This window comes from Thermobia domestica, chromosome 12, assembly GCF_964235325.1.
Source record: "Thermobia domestica chromosome 12, izTheDome1.hap1.1, whole genome shotgun sequence".
Taxonomy (NCBI): domain Eukaryota; kingdom Metazoa; phylum Arthropoda; class Insecta; order Zygentoma; family Lepismatidae; genus Thermobia; species Thermobia domestica.
In genome coordinates this window covers 142399740-142419917 of record NC_137465.1, presented here as the reverse complement: position 1 = coordinate 142419917, position 20178 = coordinate 142399740, and the positions used below count along the sequence as shown (strand labels likewise).

The 20178-nt window shown below is 37.0% G+C and overlaps 1 protein-coding gene across 4 annotated transcripts in view; it reads left to right on the top strand.

Annotated features, from left to right (window-relative positions):
- Positions 1-20178, top strand: part of LOC145666699 (Y+L amino acid transporter 2) — a 240121-nt gene that overhangs the window by 152908 nt on the left and 67035 nt on the right. For all 4 annotated transcript variants that reach the window (XR_014127806.1, XR_014127807.1, XM_081734195.1 and 1 more), the window contains exon 3: positions 9776-9869. Coding sequence is in view for 2 of the 4 variants with exons in the window: in XM_081734195.1 (XP_081590321.1) it covers positions 9776-9869 (94 nt within the window). In the remaining 2 variants the exon portion in view is untranslated. The remainder of the gene's footprint in view (positions 1-9775; positions 9870-20178) is intronic.

The following is a 20178-nucleotide window of genomic DNA, read 5'->3' as shown; positions in this document are numbered from 1 at the left end:
TCGCATTCCACTCACTATCACCCAACACAACACTAATGCAAGATAGTCACAGTCCAGGATATTCATTATTAATAACTCACAAAGATTATATTGTTGCAATCCATGGGTTTCCATTATTTCTATTTACTGTGTGCATACACTAAGTAGATGTGTCACCATATTTTTAAAAATTGGCTATTCTTCATTAAACAAAATTCCTACTCTTGAAACTTTTCTGAATTCGTATCCAGTTCATATCGTGAGATGTAAAACTGTCAGTTTCGTCAGTACAATAAATTCTTAATTATTCGTATTAATCGCTTTGGAGATTGTTGGTAGTTTTTCCGTTTCCTTTTTCCTTTTCACAAAATGTCTCCAAAATCCTCAATAATAATAATAATAATAATAATAATAATAATAATAAAAACGAAAACTGTTAACCGATTGTTTGCGTGGAAAAGTAAACTAACAAACTTACAAGAAAAGTACTCTTTATTAAATCAATTCTATATTTCCTACTGTAAACAAAAATTGTCAAGATTCATTTTCGTATTGATTTATGTCCTCTTCGGCTATTCTGCGGATTATCCGTGGTTGCCGCACCATCTAATTTCGCAGATAATCAGAGTTGACTGCATGTACAGATGGTGATCAGAAAAATGGAAACACCTGAACGAAATTGCAACTTACCAGATTAATATGGTGTCGGGCCACCTTTCGCCTTCAGAACAGCCTTGATGCGACGTGGGATGGAGGCATAGAGGTCGTGAATGGTAGCAAGTGGAATTTTACACCATTCCTCGTGCAGGACATCGGCCAGTTCTGTGAGAGAGGATGGAGGTGAAAATCGTCGCCGGAGTCGTGTTTCCAAGACGGACCACAGATGTTCAATTATGTTGAGATCTGGGGATTGGGCGGGCCAGGGGAGGTGTTGAACTTCATCCCGATGTTCCTCAAACCACGCTGCAACAACGCCAGCTATGTGAATGAGTGCATTATCATCCTAGAAGATGGCGTCATTGTCCGGGAACAACATCCGGACCATAGGATGCAAGTGGTCTCCTAAAATTGCGACATAATCGTTGGCAGTGATTCGTCCGCTAAGTGTGACCACAGGACCCAATGAAAACCATGATATGGCGGCCCACAGCATCACCGAGCCGCCACCATGTTTCACAGTTAGGCGGAGACACTGCAGATCATAAGCTTCTTTGGGCGTTCTCCACACATAAACACGGCCCGTGGTTGGGAATAGGGTGAAAGATGGCTCATCCGACCATATCACACGTTTCCAGTCCTCAACGGTCCAAGTTGCATGGTCGCGGCACCATTTGTGGCATGCGAAAGCGTTATGGTCCCTGATGAGCGGTTTGGCCCGTGCAACACGACCCCGTAAGTTCATGTCATGTAATTCGTGGCGGACTGTGATTGTCGAAACAGGGTGGGGGAGGTGCTGATTGAGTTCCTCCGTCACTTGCTCCGCAGTGGCACGACGGTTCTGCGTGACAATGCGCTTTAATACCCGGCGTGACCTGTCACTCATGATTTTCTTCCGCCCACTGTTCCGCTTCCCCGATGTGGTATTCCCGTGTGTTGTGTAGACCGTCATCACCTTCGACACTGTCCCACGCGACACACCTAACACAGTAGCCACTGCCGTCACACTCACTCCACATAACCGCGCACCAACAATTTGCCCTCTTTGAAAATCTGAAAGGTCTGCCATTTTACACTACCTCCGTCTGCTGCAATCACTGGACACTGTTGTTCCACTGCGCCTGACGTAGTATGGAGACCGACCTAACACACCACCACCAGCAGTCCGCCGCTGCGGGCGCCACGTCACCACTGCCAAACCAGACATCTGACGTGTTGCCAACTACAGGTGTTTCCATTTTTCTGATCACCATCTGTATATGTATAGAGACTGTGTTAACTTTACATTTTCCTGCATAAAGTAAAAAATTCTTATTAATTTGCGATAGTTCGATAGATCAAGGTTTTCAATATTTTGATATTTTGTGGTATAAAACAGTTTCGATACTTTGTAGATTCCGATTTTTGATAATCAAATCTGGGCATCGCATAGCTTGTTCTTGTTTGTTTTAAATGTGTCAGTTGCGGAATGTATGTCAGCAAAATGTAAAAAAACAGATCAAATAAATGAATTTATATTTGATAGTAAAATGAACAGATTGAAAAAAAAAAAAAAATAAGATTGCTCCTGTTCTGTGGCCAAAGACAGTTTAGAGATTTGTCTCGGGTATCGTGATTGACACTTGAATTGTTACTGTATGTGGTACATCCACACGCATTTTCTACGATTTCTTAAGAAATTGTTCAAACTGACTTACATATCAAGTAGTTAATAGTGTCTCGAACCAATGGCAATGCCTTATAAGATAGAAATCGTGCACGTCTGGTTGGATAACATGCATCCTACCTGCTGGTTGGGGAAAAATTAATGGAATGAACATCATGGTAACCTGATCTTAACCCATTAAGTTCCTAGATGCATTAAGAATGATGCCGGACATATGGAACGCGTGTTGCTTTACGTAAGGTGCCGTTGATTAGTTTCCTCGTTGATTGGAATCATGAAGGCTTGATTGGCTTGATTTCACTTATTTCTAATCAGCTATGAAGCTCTGAAACGTGGACCTATACAACTTAACGAGGAATACGAACCGTACAGATCCTGTTGTTAGTTTCCATCCCGAGTTAACGCATGCAGTGCGTGTACTAACCATTATAGGCGCAAAAGAGCTCGCCCTTTTGTTAAGACAAAAATGTTAAAAGAGGGATCCGCAACTTCCAATGAATGTCTTTTTCTTTTTTTCTTTTCTTTCTCTTTTTCTTTTTTCTTTCTTTTTTTTGCAAATAAAGACGCAATGATCTGCGAATATGGCAGAGTATTTATGGTAACGAAGTGCAACACATTCGCAATTTGATTAAGAGCCTATCAACACAAGAAACTGTGAAATTATTGTGCTGTACATACATACATACATACATACATGTACAGAGACCGTCAAAAATGTATTATACACGATTTAATAGGTACTTACGTATCATTTTTGAAGTTGAATAATAATTACAGTATGTAATATGATATCTCTTTAACAGATCTCGATACTCTCATGATTGTACTATGTGACATATGATAACGAAACAAAATGGTGGATGGCATACCGTGTCTTTCTTCCACTTTTTATATATTTATTTTTATTCTGAAGGTGACAAATTGTATTAACCGTGAACTTTGACTCATTACTATTGGTTAAGTTTCAGTTCGAAACAAACCTCTACTTATCACGTAGACCTTTATGGGCTATGTTGTCTTATTTCAAGGATTGCCACTATTTTTGTTTGTAAACCTGCTTTGAAACAGCAAGTTTATTTTTTTTTTTTTTTTTCTAAGTCTCGCCTTCTTGTCTTCGTGAATGTTGTAAATTTATGTGTTTTCCTAATAGGGTGATGTTCAACGAATCCAGAGAGTAAAATTATTGGAAGTTCGTAAACACAGTAAATACAGTACGTAAACTTCGTTTTTCTTTTATTCGTTGGCGTCGCTGGAACTAAGAAAAATATGAACTCTACTTGATATGAATATGTTCGTGTCTTTTTCCGATGGTAGTGACTGTTTTCACATTTCATTCACGTGCTGATGCAGAATAAGGGGAATGTCTCGTTTCTTGCCAACTCCTAAAAGTGCATAGTAATGTGTTTTCTTTACCTTTTTGGTTCTCTATAAACTCAGTTTCTTAAGAAGTCTCAGTACATTTTTTAAAAAAAACAACTGTAAAGCAAAACACAGCATGAAAACATGCGTGTCTTCAGTTGGTTGCTTAAGAATTACTTTGAAGCAAAATGATTAAAAGTCTTTTGAGATAGGTTTGTCGTTGAATAAGTTGGTTTATTCGTTCTGTAACGCACTGATTCATGGATAGTTGAATTACACATTGAATAAATCATAGAATTATTAACTGTCTCTTGAAACAAACACACAGTATTGAAATTTGAAACTTCAAATGTAAGTGTTAGAATAAAAAACCTGATTCAAAATAAATATACGTTTTGTTCGCAAGTATTGGATACCATTTCCAGTGTATAGTTTACACAGAAATCATTTTTTCATGCTAAGATCGTCGTGGCTGACACTATTCCAAGGAAAGAGCAGATCAATCTTCTTGTGTCTCCTAGTGACAATGGCAAATAGTTAATCCCCTGTAACGTTGGCAAGACTTGACCCATTGATAGTCCATATGTGGCTCTTATGCCCTTCTAACAGTTTAGTGCTAATAGTAAAAGTTGATTTAGTTTGTTATTCTACTATATCACTATATTTATTAGCAAGTGCTTTCGTTGAAAGTAGAACATTTCTCAATTCGAATATTAAAAATTTCGTTTGTATCCGTGTTCATTTATAGGTCATTATGTTCATAATTCAACTGATAGTTGAACTAACTTATGTTAGGTTCTTTAAGCAAAGAGAAACGGACGATAAACATAAGTGAATGGAAGAATGATGGAATGAAAATACGGGAGGAAATGAGGAACCACAAAACCATCAGGAGATGAGGAATCCCTACGGATATGATCTTCACCGCAGGCCCACGTGGTCTAGGATTGAACCAGGAATCTATGTACTGTACCATTTTTTTAAAAGCTACAATGCCGTCAGATCTATAGTTTGATCTGACAACAATGATTAATAGGTTGAGTTGATTTTAGTTTAGCGTCCCGTTCAGCAGCGAGGCTGTATGAGACGTGGACCTACTGATTAACGTGGAATCCGAACCACCGGGAATCGAACCCGGGTCTCCCACGCCAAAGGCGCGTACGCTAACCGCTTGGCCACGAGGGAGCTCAATGATTAATAGGGTTGAAGTAAGGAGAACTGAAAGTTTGAACTTGATACAAGAAATTCTAAGTTTTTTTTCCAAATTGCTTCGACAGCATGTGGACTCAGTTCTGAAACATTCAATAACATAGCCATTGTTAAGTAACTTGTTTGATATTAACATATATATCTATCTCTATCTATCTATCTATCTATCTAATATATATATATATATATATATATATATATATATATATATATATATATATATATATATATACGGTATATAATTTGAAACGGAGTAGTGGAAATATTCATGTAAGCAATTTACCATTGAGCCACCGCGGTCCTCGAAATGGTCAGTTAGGGTAACATGGCTATATGCCAAATTCCAGCTAATTGAAAGTGATCCTAGCCTAGCTTTAGCTGTATTTGATTGCATTTTATTGCACACAGAATGCTATACTAGAGTATCGTTTCTTCCTTGAATTGAAAGTTGACTAATCATTGGAAATTAATTAAGATCTGTAAACTAAGCACACAAGCTTGTGCTGTGCTGATAGAAACTGATGGGATCCTATTATTTCCAAGCTTTAATCCCATGAAAGAGCTGTTAGAGTCCTGCGTGCGATTTTGCGAAATTTTGCTAAAAGCGGCGGTAGATTCATTGAACCCCTCGTTCGATTTTCTCCAGTTGTCGTGGGTGAGATGTGGAATGAGGTCAAGGATTCTTGAGGTTCCATTATTTCACCCCTTTTGCTCCTTTCATCCTACAGGAATTCAATTTTCTGCTTGAAAAGTGTCTGAGTCTGCAGAATTCAAGCACCATTTCATACTTGCTTACTTTTCTGTCGTCACCTTTTATCGTTCTGCAGCATTTTGTCTCGCTGTCCCAAGTAATTACGAGACATCATCACAGATGAGCACTTTGTTGCTTTGTTGGTCTTAGAACTGAAACGTAACAAAAGAAAGAAAGAAAAAAACTTTTTGCACGAATGGTTAAAAATACTTAAGTGTGAGACTGACGAAATCGTCTTCCATTCTTTTACTATCTGGTTAAAATGGAACTTCACATTTCTAATTAGTCAGTTCACTCATAAGAAACACTATTTTAAATGAAAGTATGATTCGTCTAATTACCAACCGGCTCGGCTACAGTGCCGTGACAATTCTCTTTGGGGTCCCGGTGCAGGAGGGCAGTCGTGCTAGTAACGGTACTAGCTTTAATTTCTTAGGGGGGAAGTTGTATTTTGTACCGAAAATAATAGTTTTATATTAATTGACTTACAATTACATATGTAGGGATGGTCGAGGCATTCGATGTCGTCGGGGAGCGCCCACACTTTGGCCCCTCTACTGTTGTCACTAATTTGTGGACCTCTCAATCAGTGACTTATTTGAAGATGCAACAGTTTAAGCTTGATCCCCTTGGCAGAAACCATATACATGTGTGGATGTATATTGTATCCCTATTCCTCTAGGTCAACAGGGATTCCTACAATTACGTGAATACAGTTTGTATCCCAAGGATCTTACAAAATAGAGGATCTGCCCCATATATATCTTCATCCTATTAAATAATGAAGCCAAAAAACAACCGAGCATCGGCACGTCTGATTGGCTACTTTCGTTTCCGCCATGTTTGTTGGCTCAAAACATTGCGATCCTATTGGGCGGAGTCGGCAGAGTAGGGGTGGCGAGACTATAACGTATGGCTTCAAGATTTTATTATAAGGGCAGATCCTCTATTTATAAGATCCTTGTTGTATCCTGTGGAAAATCCTTGGCACATTCGTTCATAACTGTGGCCTTTACACTTTTTGGTGCTATAAGTTATGTTTCTTTACATGCTGTCAGACACTGCCGTCTTACGTTTATTGGTTTTGCTACTATTTCTGATCAAAGTTTCTTTCTGCCCGTTTTCACATGCCCTTAAACTTGGACAGAAAGATGTTTTCATAATTTTATTACATGGACTTTTGTGCTTGCTTTTCAGTGTGGACTGGAATCACCTCTCAAGCGGTTCTTTGCAAAAAGTTTAAACCCGTATCCAACTTAAAATGCGCATTTCAATCATAGTGAAATGATAAAAAAACCATGTTAGCCCAAGTACTATCTTTAAAAATTCATTTCAAATGATTCAACCATTTTCTCGTGGTGATGAAACAGATGACCACGAAGTCTTTTATTATTATTATTATTATTATTATTATTATTATTATTATTATTATTATTATTATTATTATTATTATTATTATATACATTCAAAAGAAAAAAAGTAGAAATTGCCCCCTTTCTGTCGTTAAAAGCGAACTTTTTGGAAACACTGTGACACTGAAACACTGTGCCCACGTATATTGAATAAGGACTTTAAATACTGGATATAATCTCCCTAACATATCTTTAACCTTAAGGGTTTCGATGTATGACCACCTTATTACATTTGCAAATCCACCTTTTTTTTTTCAGCCTATTTTCTTTCCTTCTATGGGAATGTATCCATAGAGTTATAAAATAACCACTAGAGACACAATTGGCACCACTATACGTGATTCCAGCTATTAGCGCGTTGCCAATTAGTCAATCATTTGTTTTCCACTTGTATGACAAAAGGCGGTCACCTGCTATTTGTCAATGCGTAAGAGATGTAATCAAGTGGACATCCAAACAAGATTTCTGACTACAGTTCACTTTAAAATGTCAGTTATTTAAAAACACAATATTATTGGTGGATTAAGATAATCATATTTTTGAGCGTGAAATAAATGAAATGAAATGAAATCTTTAAGTTTTACGTCCCACGGTTAGGCTAAAGGAGACGGTGATGATGAGAGAAGAGTGAAAATGGTGGAATGAAGAAAGTGGGAGGAAACGGGAGAACCCCGAGAAAACCCACGAGCACGGTGTTTGTCCACCACAAAGTCCTCACGGCGCGAGCTGGGATCGAACCAAGATTATTTTGATTTTGAGAGGGACAAAAAACCTGGAAGCCAGGAAAAAAATACCAAAGTCGGTCGTGCTGCATGCATAAGTATTTACATGGCAAAACCACACACGAAGGGTGGAAAAAATCCATGTAAACAAGTCTGTAGTAATAAATTAATAAGCAAACCTGGTTCCTCTTTTATAGGCCCTCTTCTGGTGGCTCGTCCTGTTTCGGTTCCAATTGTGTTGATCTTCGTGTCTTCCTGTTCAGTGTATCGTCTGCTTGTTTGTAAACGTTAGCACGTGTCGTCCATAAACATGTGCTTATGTTGTGATATGGGGATCATTACAATATACACGGTTTTCAGGAAATTATCAAGTGTATGGTTACTTAGAGTACAAAAATGGGACTCCTTGGCCATAAGAGCCTTGGATCTTGTGATTCTGAGACTCATGGTCTCTTGAGTTCCTATAAACTCACCAACAAACCACCAAATATCCAAGAGGAACTTAATATTTGAACTATAATTATTCATTACTGTAAATAAGACGAATTTTGTAATAGGGATAGTCCAAAAATTCCCATCTACCATTTTTAGCTTTACCCTAAAAGACAGAATTTTACAATATTCCAATCCTAGGAAAACTTAAATCACAACAACTGAGAACTCACCAATTCATTATTCTTCCCTCGAGGATTTATTATGATACAATGGAAGTGAAAGGAATGCTACTTGCGTAAAGAATATTCTGAAATCACACACACTTTAATTTTCTGTAAAGCAAATGCTGATTATTCTCAATGGACAAATAAATCAAAGCTCTGAAGTTGATGCTTTTAATGGCGTAATAAATTCATATTTCAGTTTTTTTTTTTTTTTTTTCCATGATTAAGACTAGAATATATAGAAGTTGGATTTTTGGAATAGCATTCCATCAGTGACAATTAAAAAGGAAGCAATTAATGTTCTCTTAAGAAGAATTATGCTTCTCAGAAATTTTCCCCACAAAAAATAAGTATCTTGCAGTATCGGAGAAGGGGAAGAAAACACTTATAGAGTCCTTGTCATATATACGACAGTGATTCATTAATTCATTTTTGTTTTTAATGCGTTTAGGTACAAAAAGGTTTTTGTCGTTTGTAGACAAATAATGTCCTTTAGCTTTCTTGATGCCTTGAAGATGGAGACGGTAGCCTACTCGCATATCATATAGTTTTAATGTAGGAGATCGTCCATCTTGAGAGATTTTTCAACAAAAGTGAAATGGCAGATGCTTTCGTCATGGGGAAGAAACAGGATCTAGACTTGAGAACAGAGGGTAATTGAATGCGTTCGCATTCGCATACGTACGACGTAGTTATTAATCTGTACTATTCACAACAATACAAATGTATCGATGATTAAATGTTTGTACTAAAAGTATGAGAGATTATATTTAGTTGTAGACCCGGCTTCTTCGTAGGCTAATAATACACTTCCTAACAAGGAACAGCCTTAAAAATATCAAAAATCAAGAGCAAGACAAAATAAACACAAACTGGAAGAAGAGAAACCATAAAAAAAATTACTTCAGACATATTTTAAGATGAATACTGAATCGAAATCCGGGGAAGATTTCCTCTCCCGAAAAAACTTCTTCTCCGCGGAACCGCCCCTCCAAGCACTCGTTGGCTTATCATTAGAACGCTTGATTGAAGCACCTCTAATCTCAGAATGTTCAATTGTGTTTTTTTTTTTTTTTTGATCAATCGATACAGTGTGTGGAAAGACGACCTTTTTTCTCCCCTTCTCTTTATCACGTGACAGATTTCATAACCATCATACATTTGTATTTCTTATCTCAAACATTAGCGTATATGTTAGAAAAAGAAACGCAGGACGAAACCAAAATGTTACAGCAGAGGTCATGTCTTTTTTTCAAGTTAATTAAGATATGAATTGTTTTAAGTAGTAATGTTTTATGATAAAGCGAATCATTATGATTAACATGACGTTTATATATTTCATTTCCTTTTCTTTTTTTCAGGACATACGGAATATTTTACATTTGAAAACACACAGACTGATATGACCAAAATAGCTCTCTCATTTTATTCAGGTCTCTTTGCTTACAACGGATGGTAAGTATTGACATTCTCCTTTTGGAAGAGTTAGTCTATAGATAAATAACTTGTCATTGATTTCAGCACCTTAGATCTACTGGAGAACATGATGACCACTGCAAGTATGTAGTAATGAATAAATGAATAGTAGTTCTTTTGACTAAAGACATCAGTTGTATTTTGAAAGAGTATTAATTAGGGATGGCAAAAATTTTCCGGAATCCGGATTCTCGAAAATTTATTTTCCTGAATCGGAATTTTCACTTCCGGAATTCAGAAAAGTTGTGGAATTCGGAAAAAATTCGAAATTCAGAAAAATTCCGGAATTTAGAAAATTCTGGAATCTTTCCGAAAGCGGAGTTTTCTAAATTCCGGATTTTTTCCAATTTTTGAATTCCGGATTCCGGAAAGTAAAAATTCCGAAATTTGCGATCCCTAGTATTAATCATAGTGTGTGAAAACAAATGTCTGAGTAATGAAGACAATTTTTGTCTGTAGTAATTCTCAATCTATTCCTTCATTCCATGTCCCTAATTTCTAGTACCTCATGTGCACTCTTAAATCACATGAAAAAGAAACTTATCGCACTACTCGGATTTGGATTTTGAATTTAGCATCTCGTTCAACAGTGAGGCTATGAAACGTGAACCTACAGCTTAACGTAAGATTCAAACCAACTGAACTCCTGCCGGGAGTCGAAGCTGGGTCTCGTACTCGAAAGGCGCGTGTCCACACAGCCATGAGGAAGTTCTAATCACACTACTCTGTCACTATACTTACCAATTTTACCACCTAAGTCATCTTGGCAAATAGATTAGAGACTACCTTCATGTGGAACCAGTGGCATACGCCAAGGGGTTATGGGTTTTAATTCCCTCTTAAACAAGATATTATGAGAAATGTATAAGAAATCCTGAAACGATATTAACTTGGCAGCTTGACCCCCTCCCCCTTCCTTGATGAAATTTTGCGTGCGCTTAGGTAGGACTCATAAGTACGTACCTCGTAGATTAGCCGCCTAACTCACAAGGAGAAGCAGACTTTGGTGAGAGAACTTCGGGGCCATTTTTTGCGAGGAGGTAGTGCACATTTAAAAAGTTAATATTACAAACTGGAAGAGCACAATGGGCAAAAATAAAGAAGAAAAAACGTCTTCAAATTTTTCTACTCGCCACATATACTCTTTGACGTACAAATTTATCAAGTGACGGCGTGGCAAAGTGAGTAAAGTGTGCAACTCACATGCAAAATGTTCCGGGTTCGATTCCCGTTCGAGTCAATCCTTGTTTTGTTTTTTGCTTCAACTAATAAAGTAACCATTTGTAACTATAAATAAAATATTAATTCACCATATGTTTATAATGCCAGTATGATATTCTTGTACAAAATATTAAATAACAAATTAAATAGTAAGGATTTGGTCTCTGCCTTTCATCTCAGGGTACCCAATGGAAACATACGTGTGAGCAATGGAAATTTCTTTTATTCTAAGAAATCTCGAACAAATGCAACAAAAAAAAACCAACGTGGAGGATGGGTGCAGTCTACAACAAACTGAGTAAATGTAAAAAAGGTCTGGATATACACAGTATGAGTCAGAATAGATTTCGCAAATATATTATAGATATTTTATGTAACTCTGGTATGAACACTGTAATTGGGTAGAATAACCTGTTGTGTTCTTGTTCTTAAATAAATAAATAAATAAATAAATAATGAATAAAACAATAGAAATTTTAAAATCACTTGTAAAATCTTTCAATGTTCCATGTTAACTAGCAAGAAAATTTAATCTATTCCGTAAATATACTGATATCACGATTTGTTGTTGTTGAGCTGAGCGAAGCGAAGCTCTTATACTCGGGTTAGCCGTTTGGTTGTCCGCGAACTCCTCCTAGACCGTTTGGCCGATCTCAACCAAACTTAGCACGCTGATAGAGTATGTCGTGCTGAGTGACAACATAGGTCGAAATCAAAAATCCGATGTACCATCGAGGAATAATGACCGAAAAACGCTTGCATAGACTTAACATGGGGAAAAAGTTTTCACGCGATTTTTTTGTCAACAATTAAAAATGACATTTATTATTGCGTAATGGCCAGGAATGATTACGTAGTTTAAGCTCGCTCAGCTCATTTCATTGCAATCGGGTACATCCATTGCATTCCTAGTATTATGGTTACGACAGTCAACGGCGCAGATTTCTCTGTAAATTTGGGGGGCCAGTTTATAAAAAATACATACAACAATACAAATAACAATAAAAATACATATTCTTAAAATTACATGAGGCCCACATGAGCTTCGGGGGACGGGCCCCCCATGATCGGCGCCCTTGACGACAGTCTTCGTGTAATAAATGTTCTTGACGCTTCGTGTCTACATCTGTTGACAGTGTGCGATTTACAAAGGAGCTGATGGGGGAAATCCCCTTTGCTAATACTGGATGTTGCTATAACCAAAGCAGATTTTCTCCTCATTCCCCTTGTAATTCTCACACTGTCAAAAGATGTAGACACGAAGCTTCAAGAACATTTTTACACAACGACTGCAGTAACAATAATATTTACGGAAGAGATTAAATTTTGTTCCTAGTTAACATGGAACGTCAAAAGAATTTACAAGTGATCGAAAATTTCTATTGTTTTATTCATTATGAACATATGGTGAATTAATATTTTACTTATAGTTACAAATGCCTACTTTATTGGTTGAAGCAAAAAACAAGAAAAATGTTTGACGAACGAGAATCGAACCCGGGACCCTTTGCACTTGAGTCGGTGGTTCTTCTCACTCTGCCACGCCGTCACTGGATAAGTTTGCGCGTCGCACAATATATGCGTCGAGTAAAAAACTTTAAGACGGTTTTTCTCCGTCATTTTTGCCCATTGTACTCTCCCAGTTTGTAATATTAACTCTTTAAATGTGCACTACCACCTCTCAAAAATGGCTCCGAAGTTCACTTACCAAAGTGTGCCTTCTCCTTGTCAGCAGGCCCGTATCCAGGGTGGTATAGGGGGCCGGCCCCCCCATAATTTTTGCTGGCCCCCTCTAAAAATTTACGGTAGGCTTGCAAATGAACTATAATATGGTGATGAACTATAATATGGTTGGATCGGGCCACCCCTAACTTCAGCCGGGCCCCCCCCCCTAAAATTTTGGGCTGGCTACCTGCCTGCTTGTCAGTTACTACCTACGTTGAGGAATAATATATCCAATAACGTAGATGGTTTTCAATAGACGTAAGGATCATAATGCCGTTTACGTCATAATGATATTTCAAACCGATCCAGAGATCTGACAAACGTTAGTAAAGTTCGCAGCACTGCTTGAAATCGTACAATTGCGAGAGCTTATTGTAATTACAACTATTAAAGATTATTCTTCGAGTGTTACAGAAACAAAGGAGAGCAACATCCGTTTCATATATTTCCAAAAACATATATAGAGCAACTCATAAGCAGTATAGCAATCTCTACCAATGTTTTTCATATCTGCGACACACTATGAGATACCAAATTCAAGTAAATGTCGCTGTAGTACGATTATTAAAAAAACATCTAAGTAATTGCATATGATATCGGAAGAGTTTTCGAAATAAAGCCTTTCGAAAAGAATCACATTTTCAGTCTCTCGCAGTACATCATATCATGATCATAGTATTCAACGTTAAGGTACTTTGGATATGCATTGTCTTGTCCATCTCACTTGCGTTATTACTGTCGTAGAGACTCAACATTTTGAAGTTTATAGTATTCTTATTTGTAGCACTGAATAGTAAACGTGGTATATTATAGGTTTCTGTTTAACATGTACGTTTGAAATTTGTAATAATCTAACACAGTACCATTTAAAAAGAATGAATAATTTTATATTAGGTTGACAGCACTGTTAATCTGGTGGGGGGATGCTATTGCAGAGTCAGTCATGTTTCCCTGTCAATACTTGGATTGTTCAAAATTTAAGCGTTTTCAATCTATTAGTTTAAAAGTTGCAAGGGCGTCTGAAGTTAAATGGTCCACCCTGTATATATAGAGAGTACAAATCGCACTTCTGTTTACTTAAAGCTTGATTTGTGTTTCATGTACATATATAATTTTCGAATACTGTTTTATGCATTCTTAAAGTGTATTTCAGTTGCAGTTTTTTCTCTTTCTTTATAAATGCATGTAAAGGTGTTCTTATTACCTAGTCACTCAACTCCTATTGATAGTCACTATTAGCTAAAGAATTATATTTATTAGGATGTTAAATCTACACTGGTCTCTGGCCAGGGACATCTGTTGGAAATGATATATGATATGGGATACAGCTTACCGAAAAAAAATACTTTGAACAATACTTAACAAAAATAATGAATTGTTTGGTTATACTATTGAACAAAACTATAGCTCGGCAAAGGAAAATTAGGGGGCTTTCCCCATAAAAAATTCCTTGTTTTAGGCATTACACAAATTAGGTTTAAAAAATCATTTTCTGAATTATTTTAGCTAATTTGATCGTTAGTAAGAGGGCACGATGGCTTAGTGGTAAAGCGCTCATCTCTGGTGCAAGGGATCCGTGCTTCGATCCTAGACCATGAGACTTAGTGGTGGGCAACATCATGTATGGTTATTTTCAAGGTTCTCCGTTTTCTCTCACATTTTCGTTCCACCATTTATCTTATTATCTTTCACTTGCATTAACCATCCGTCTCCTGTAGCTTAAAGGGCAAACCAGTGGTATATAAACCAAAGATTTCATTTTCAATCATTTATCATTAATAATAATAATAATAATAATAATAATAATTAGAGATTGGATGTTTAGGCATTAAAAACCTGGGAAATAGGCAGGCAAATAGGCACTTAAAATTTTAAAAAATAGGCACTAAAATATAACTTGAAATAATGAAGATAAATACTCAATACATTTTAAAAATTAAGTCATAGATAATGTTCAAAGAAGATAGAAATATACCTGTTTGTTAATATCTTCTTTTACTGTATATAAAAACGAAGCTTAATATGCCTTCCATATATATATGCAGGGTGACTGGTAATTCGATGCATTCCTTGCAAGGGGATATTCTACAAGTACTTTGGAACATTTTCACCCATATGAACCGGGGGTCGCAAATCAATAGTTACCGAGTAATTTGCACACATGTGATTTCTTTGAAATTTACCTTTTAAAGAGAGGTGCGCGAGAAAGTTTTACTCTGACCCACTTCCACATATCGTACAGCAATGAAATTTTACATATGTAATCCTACATACCTATGTAGGTCACATGGCAATGTACAGCTCGTAACTCTGCATCATTGCTGTTATAGGTCCGAACCTGAAGTGAGTGGTCCAGAATCCATTACTGCACCTCAGAAAGCATCGTAGCAACATCGCAGAAATACTTGCTCCTAGGAAATGACTGCATGGTTGGGAGGAGGTGAAATGAAGATGGTGTGCGGTCAAGACAAAACGCGAACTATAACGAATTTCATATCCAGGGTTGTTCATTTGTCTGACCAACATTCGAGTAGTGAACGGGTGCGTTGTTTTCCTGGAGGCGGACATCTTTTGTCAGCATGCCACACTCTGAGATTTCACAGAATTCAGCAACGCACGCAGCAGTGAGGCATATACCTACTATTTCCTGGTAATTGTGGTATCCTTTGCCTGGAAAGCAAATAGTAACATCCCATGCTAATCCCAAATGAACATGATAATCACGCATGAAATTCGTCATAGTTCGCGTTTTGTCTTGACCGCACACCATATTCATTCTACCTCTTCCCAACCATGCAGTCATTTGCTAGGAGCACATATTTCTGCGATGTTACTACGCTGCTTTCTAAAGTTCAGTACTGCATTTTGGACCACTACACCTTACTTCACGTTTAGATTTACAATACAGCAACGGTGCAGAGTTACGAGTTGTACATTACCACATGACCTACATAGGTATGTAGGATTACACATGGAAAATTTCATTGCTCTACGATATGTGGAAGTGGATCAGGGTAAAACTTCCTCGTGCACCTTTCGTTAGCCGGCAAATTTCAAAGAAATCAGACATGTGCAAATTGCTCAGAAACTATTGATTAGCGACCCTCGGTTCATATAGGTGAAAATGTTCCAAAGTACTTATAGAAAGTCCCGTTGCAAGGAACCAATCGAATTATCAGTCACCCTGTCAGTGTCTGGAAGTAACGTAACGCAAGTAACGCGTTACTTGTAACGCGTTACTTTTTAAGTAACGTTTCCTGGTAACGCGTTACATTTTTTCAAAGTAACTGTAACGGTAACGCGTTACAAATTTTTAAGTAACGTACCTAGTTTGCGTTACTTTTTTCGCGTTACATTTCAGATGAGTAACTGCAATATATGTATATTTTTTTATTCGGAAACAAATGTTTCTTTCCTGTAAGTAAATTTCTCAGAATGAAACAATCGAGCATGAACTATGTATGTCAATGACCGACAGTCATAGACACACAGATAAACAGATAAGTTCGTAGTGCCACTTGCTGTTTTTGGAAGATGAGGACAGCCCTAGGTAAATCACGTGTAATGATTGCAAGAACTTGGAAAGAACTTGTCATAGATTTTGACAGCTCCAAATCAATACATTCAGTGAGTGAACTAGGAGTGCAACTATTTTACTTTGATTGGTGTTGTTTTTTTTTATAAAGATGGTAAACTAAAATATTTTACCGTTCGAACATTTGAAAGAATACTTTTTTCTTAAGAGCTGAGGATGGTGGTGGATAGAATTTAAAAGTAAAGTGTCTGAAGAAGTACCCCGACGGAAAATATTTATCAACAACTAGGGTGGCATAATTAACGATTTACAGTAAAGTGTTAATATGAATAAACTGTGTTCTGATGAGCAGGCCTACTTTATTACTAGAAAATTGTTTGCTGATGGTATGTAATATTCGAGTTCTTTCAGATCAGTTTGCTTATCCTAGAGTCCCGTTGATTATAGAGTAGTGTAATGTTTCTCTACAGTATACTCTTTATTTTTAATTTTACATAACATTGTTATTATTATATAATTAGTTTAACAGAATAATAATAAGCAACCATTTTTTCTAACGTATAGAGATGAGCACGAGTCAAGCTAAAACTCGACTCGACTCGAATTCAAGTCGAGTTTCGAGTCAAGTCAAGGGTAATATCCTCGAGTCGAGTTCCGAGCCGATTCCGTTTTTCGCGTCGAGTTTCGAGTCCAGTCGAGTTTCATAAATGGCTCGTTCCTTTTAAGTCGTCTTGAAATCATGGCCTGATTACACTGGAAAACGAAAGCCATGAGAAATGTAAACTAAATAGTAATATGGAATACTTTTAGTGTTGCTCACGAGAGGGGACACGGTTCGCATCTCGTCTCGTCTCGATAGCGAGACCACAAGAGATTTTTATAACAAGCTCAGCTCGGTTCGGCTCAACTGAGAAGATGGCTTGGGCCGGCTCACTTGGGGTGAACCATCGGCTCGAGCTGGCTTGGTGGGGATGAGCCATGTGTTCGGTTCGGCTCAACTGAGCCGAGGGCTCTTGCCAAGTCGGTTGGATGAGCTGTTGGCTCGGCTCACTTCTCGGTTCGGGTCGATAGTGAATGAGCGGTGAGCCGAGCTGCTCGAGTCGTTGACAATTCTAAACCCGGGCCGAGCAGTTTTGAAGATATTTGGCCAGTGCCCTTTAACTTTTAACAGTGTTTGACTCGAGCCCGAATACTCAACCTAGACCCTCAACCCAAACTTAGAAGCTCGTGAACAATGTCCTTGACTCATAGACTTCACGACTACCGAGGTTGGCAATCAACTAGTTTTTTAGTATTCAAATACAAACCACCTATCTTTCTTTTTATATACATTGTTGTTATAATAATAATAAAAGTTGTAGTAGTAGTAGTGTCATTGATAATAATTATACTGTCTATGTAATAGACTTCAAGAATGTACTCGAAACCACACAGCGGATTTGGCTCGAGTCGACACGAAACTCAATCCCAATTCGAGTCGGATTGGAGGAAATTTTTCGAGTCGAGTTCTCGGGTCGAGCTCAAATATGTTTGTTTCTAGTCGAATCGAGTGTCAAAGAAAACTCGCTTGTGTCCATCCCTACGAGTAACGCAGTATGGCATTTTATCAATGTTACATTATATGAAAATGTTCATATATCAAGTAAAAATTTGTCCTTGTATTTACATAAAGCGATTCAGAACGTGCAGTAATAATAATAATAATAATAATAATCAGTGGCGTATTTAGGGGGGTGGCTTCCGGGCTTAAGCCCCCCCCCCGAAATCTTACTTAGTATAGTAAAGTAAATGAAATATCTTGCAGAATTTTCACATTTCCAGGCAAAGCCCCCCCGAAAGTTAGCAAAGCCCCTCCCGAAACAAAATCGTAAATACGCCACTGATAATAATAATAATAATAATAATAATAATAATAATAATAATAATAATAATAATAATAATAATAATAGCGGTAGTAATAGTAGTACGGAAAATTGAAGTCATAATTTTTTTTCACATTTCTAAAATTTCGGACCTAAAAGTAACGCGTTAGTAACGCGTTACTTTCGAAGTAAAGTAACAGTTACTTTTTGGGAGCAAGTAACGCGTTACATTTTAAGAGAAAGTAAAGTAACTTGTAACACGTTATATTTTTACAAGTAACTTACCCAACACTGCACCCTGTATATGCATTATTTGCATTTGATATGTTCTTTACATTATATAAATTATATATTTGCCCAATGTAGTCTTATTTTGAAGAAAATGCATAGAATAGGCAACATTAGGCACTAAAGCAATTATTTAGGCAGTAAGGTGCGAAATAGCCAAATTGACATTATAAAATTGGCTTAAATCGAAACTATAACCATCCATATAAACTTTAAAACGTTGTTTTTGATTATATCTTTAATATTAAAGAATAGACATTTTGCCTAACATCCAGTCTCTAATAATAATAATACTGTAAAATCTATTTCATTGGAAATGAGAGTGAAGAGAAGCTTTGTATGTTGCTGTCTGTTGTGTCTTAATTATTTTTTGTTTTCTTTTTAATGAATTGACAGATTACCCTAGCCTGCGAATTGTAAATTCCAGTCCTTATACACGTCACTTGAGTATTATTCCTAGTATGTTCTTGTCTAGGGTAATGTTACATTCGGGGAAAAGCAAGGAATTTCCTTATTTATTGTTGACTGATAAAGAGGAGTGTAATAACTATAACAAGCTTTTCTTGCAAGAACTGTCATGAAGAAAACAATGCTATCATAATCTAACCACTTCAATATAAGTAACGCTGTAGCCTATAATGGAATAAATTTTTGGAAGATGATAATACATTCTTTCATTCGTTATCGATTATCTAATTGAGGAATTTCCTACAGAAAAAAATAAGTCTAAACATTTGCGTTTCGTGGAGTAAGTTGTTTCTGTGTATGTAACTAGAACAGAATTTCTTTTCTGGATGTCTTATAAACATAACGATTCTAAATATGCGCTTGTGTGTTGAAGAATGCCACATTGTAAAGAATGTTATGAACAAAATGGAATGTTCACATTTCCTACGTAGAAGATCATATTATACATGTGATACATAATCAAATACGTATTGACAATCAGAGGTTTGTTTAAAAGGAAGTGAACTTTTGCAACCCATCACATTCAGTGGCGTACGCAAGAGAGAGTTTTCGGGTTTTAATCCCGCTGACATTGTACAAGATATTATAAACACATGAATATTTACACATTAAGATATGCATATAAAACTCATGAAAGGATATAAGTTTGGAATATCCTTTAAGCCCTCTTGATAAAATTTTACCAACGCTCCTTGTTCCATCAAAATGTCATAGCGACTTCCCTCCCCTTCTTTTAAATATAGATATATACTTAAATAGCGGTTATTGTAATAACCAGGGGTAAAAATGGATCTGAAAAGGTGCGGGGACGGTAAGTAGTGGCATGAAGTCACGCCATTCCCCCGCCTATCTTTGGTCATTGTAATCTTTTAGGAACTGGGGGGGGCATACATATTTTTTTAAGGTGGGGGACGCCTTTTCCCTGCGTTCCCCTTACTTTTATTCCTGGTAATAACCACAACTTTCATAGAAACACTGGAATAGTAGTAAGTTATTTGTAGATACTGGTGCAGTTGTCTTTTATGTTGCTATACTTACTGTCATGGCTACCCAGAGCAGAGGACAAGGGAAGGGCTCCTCCTAGATTTCCGAAGTGTGTTCAGTTCTTGGAAATACATGTCATAACATATTAATTTTCTATGATATACTATAGTACGTAATAGTACTGTAGTTTATTTACAGTAGTTAA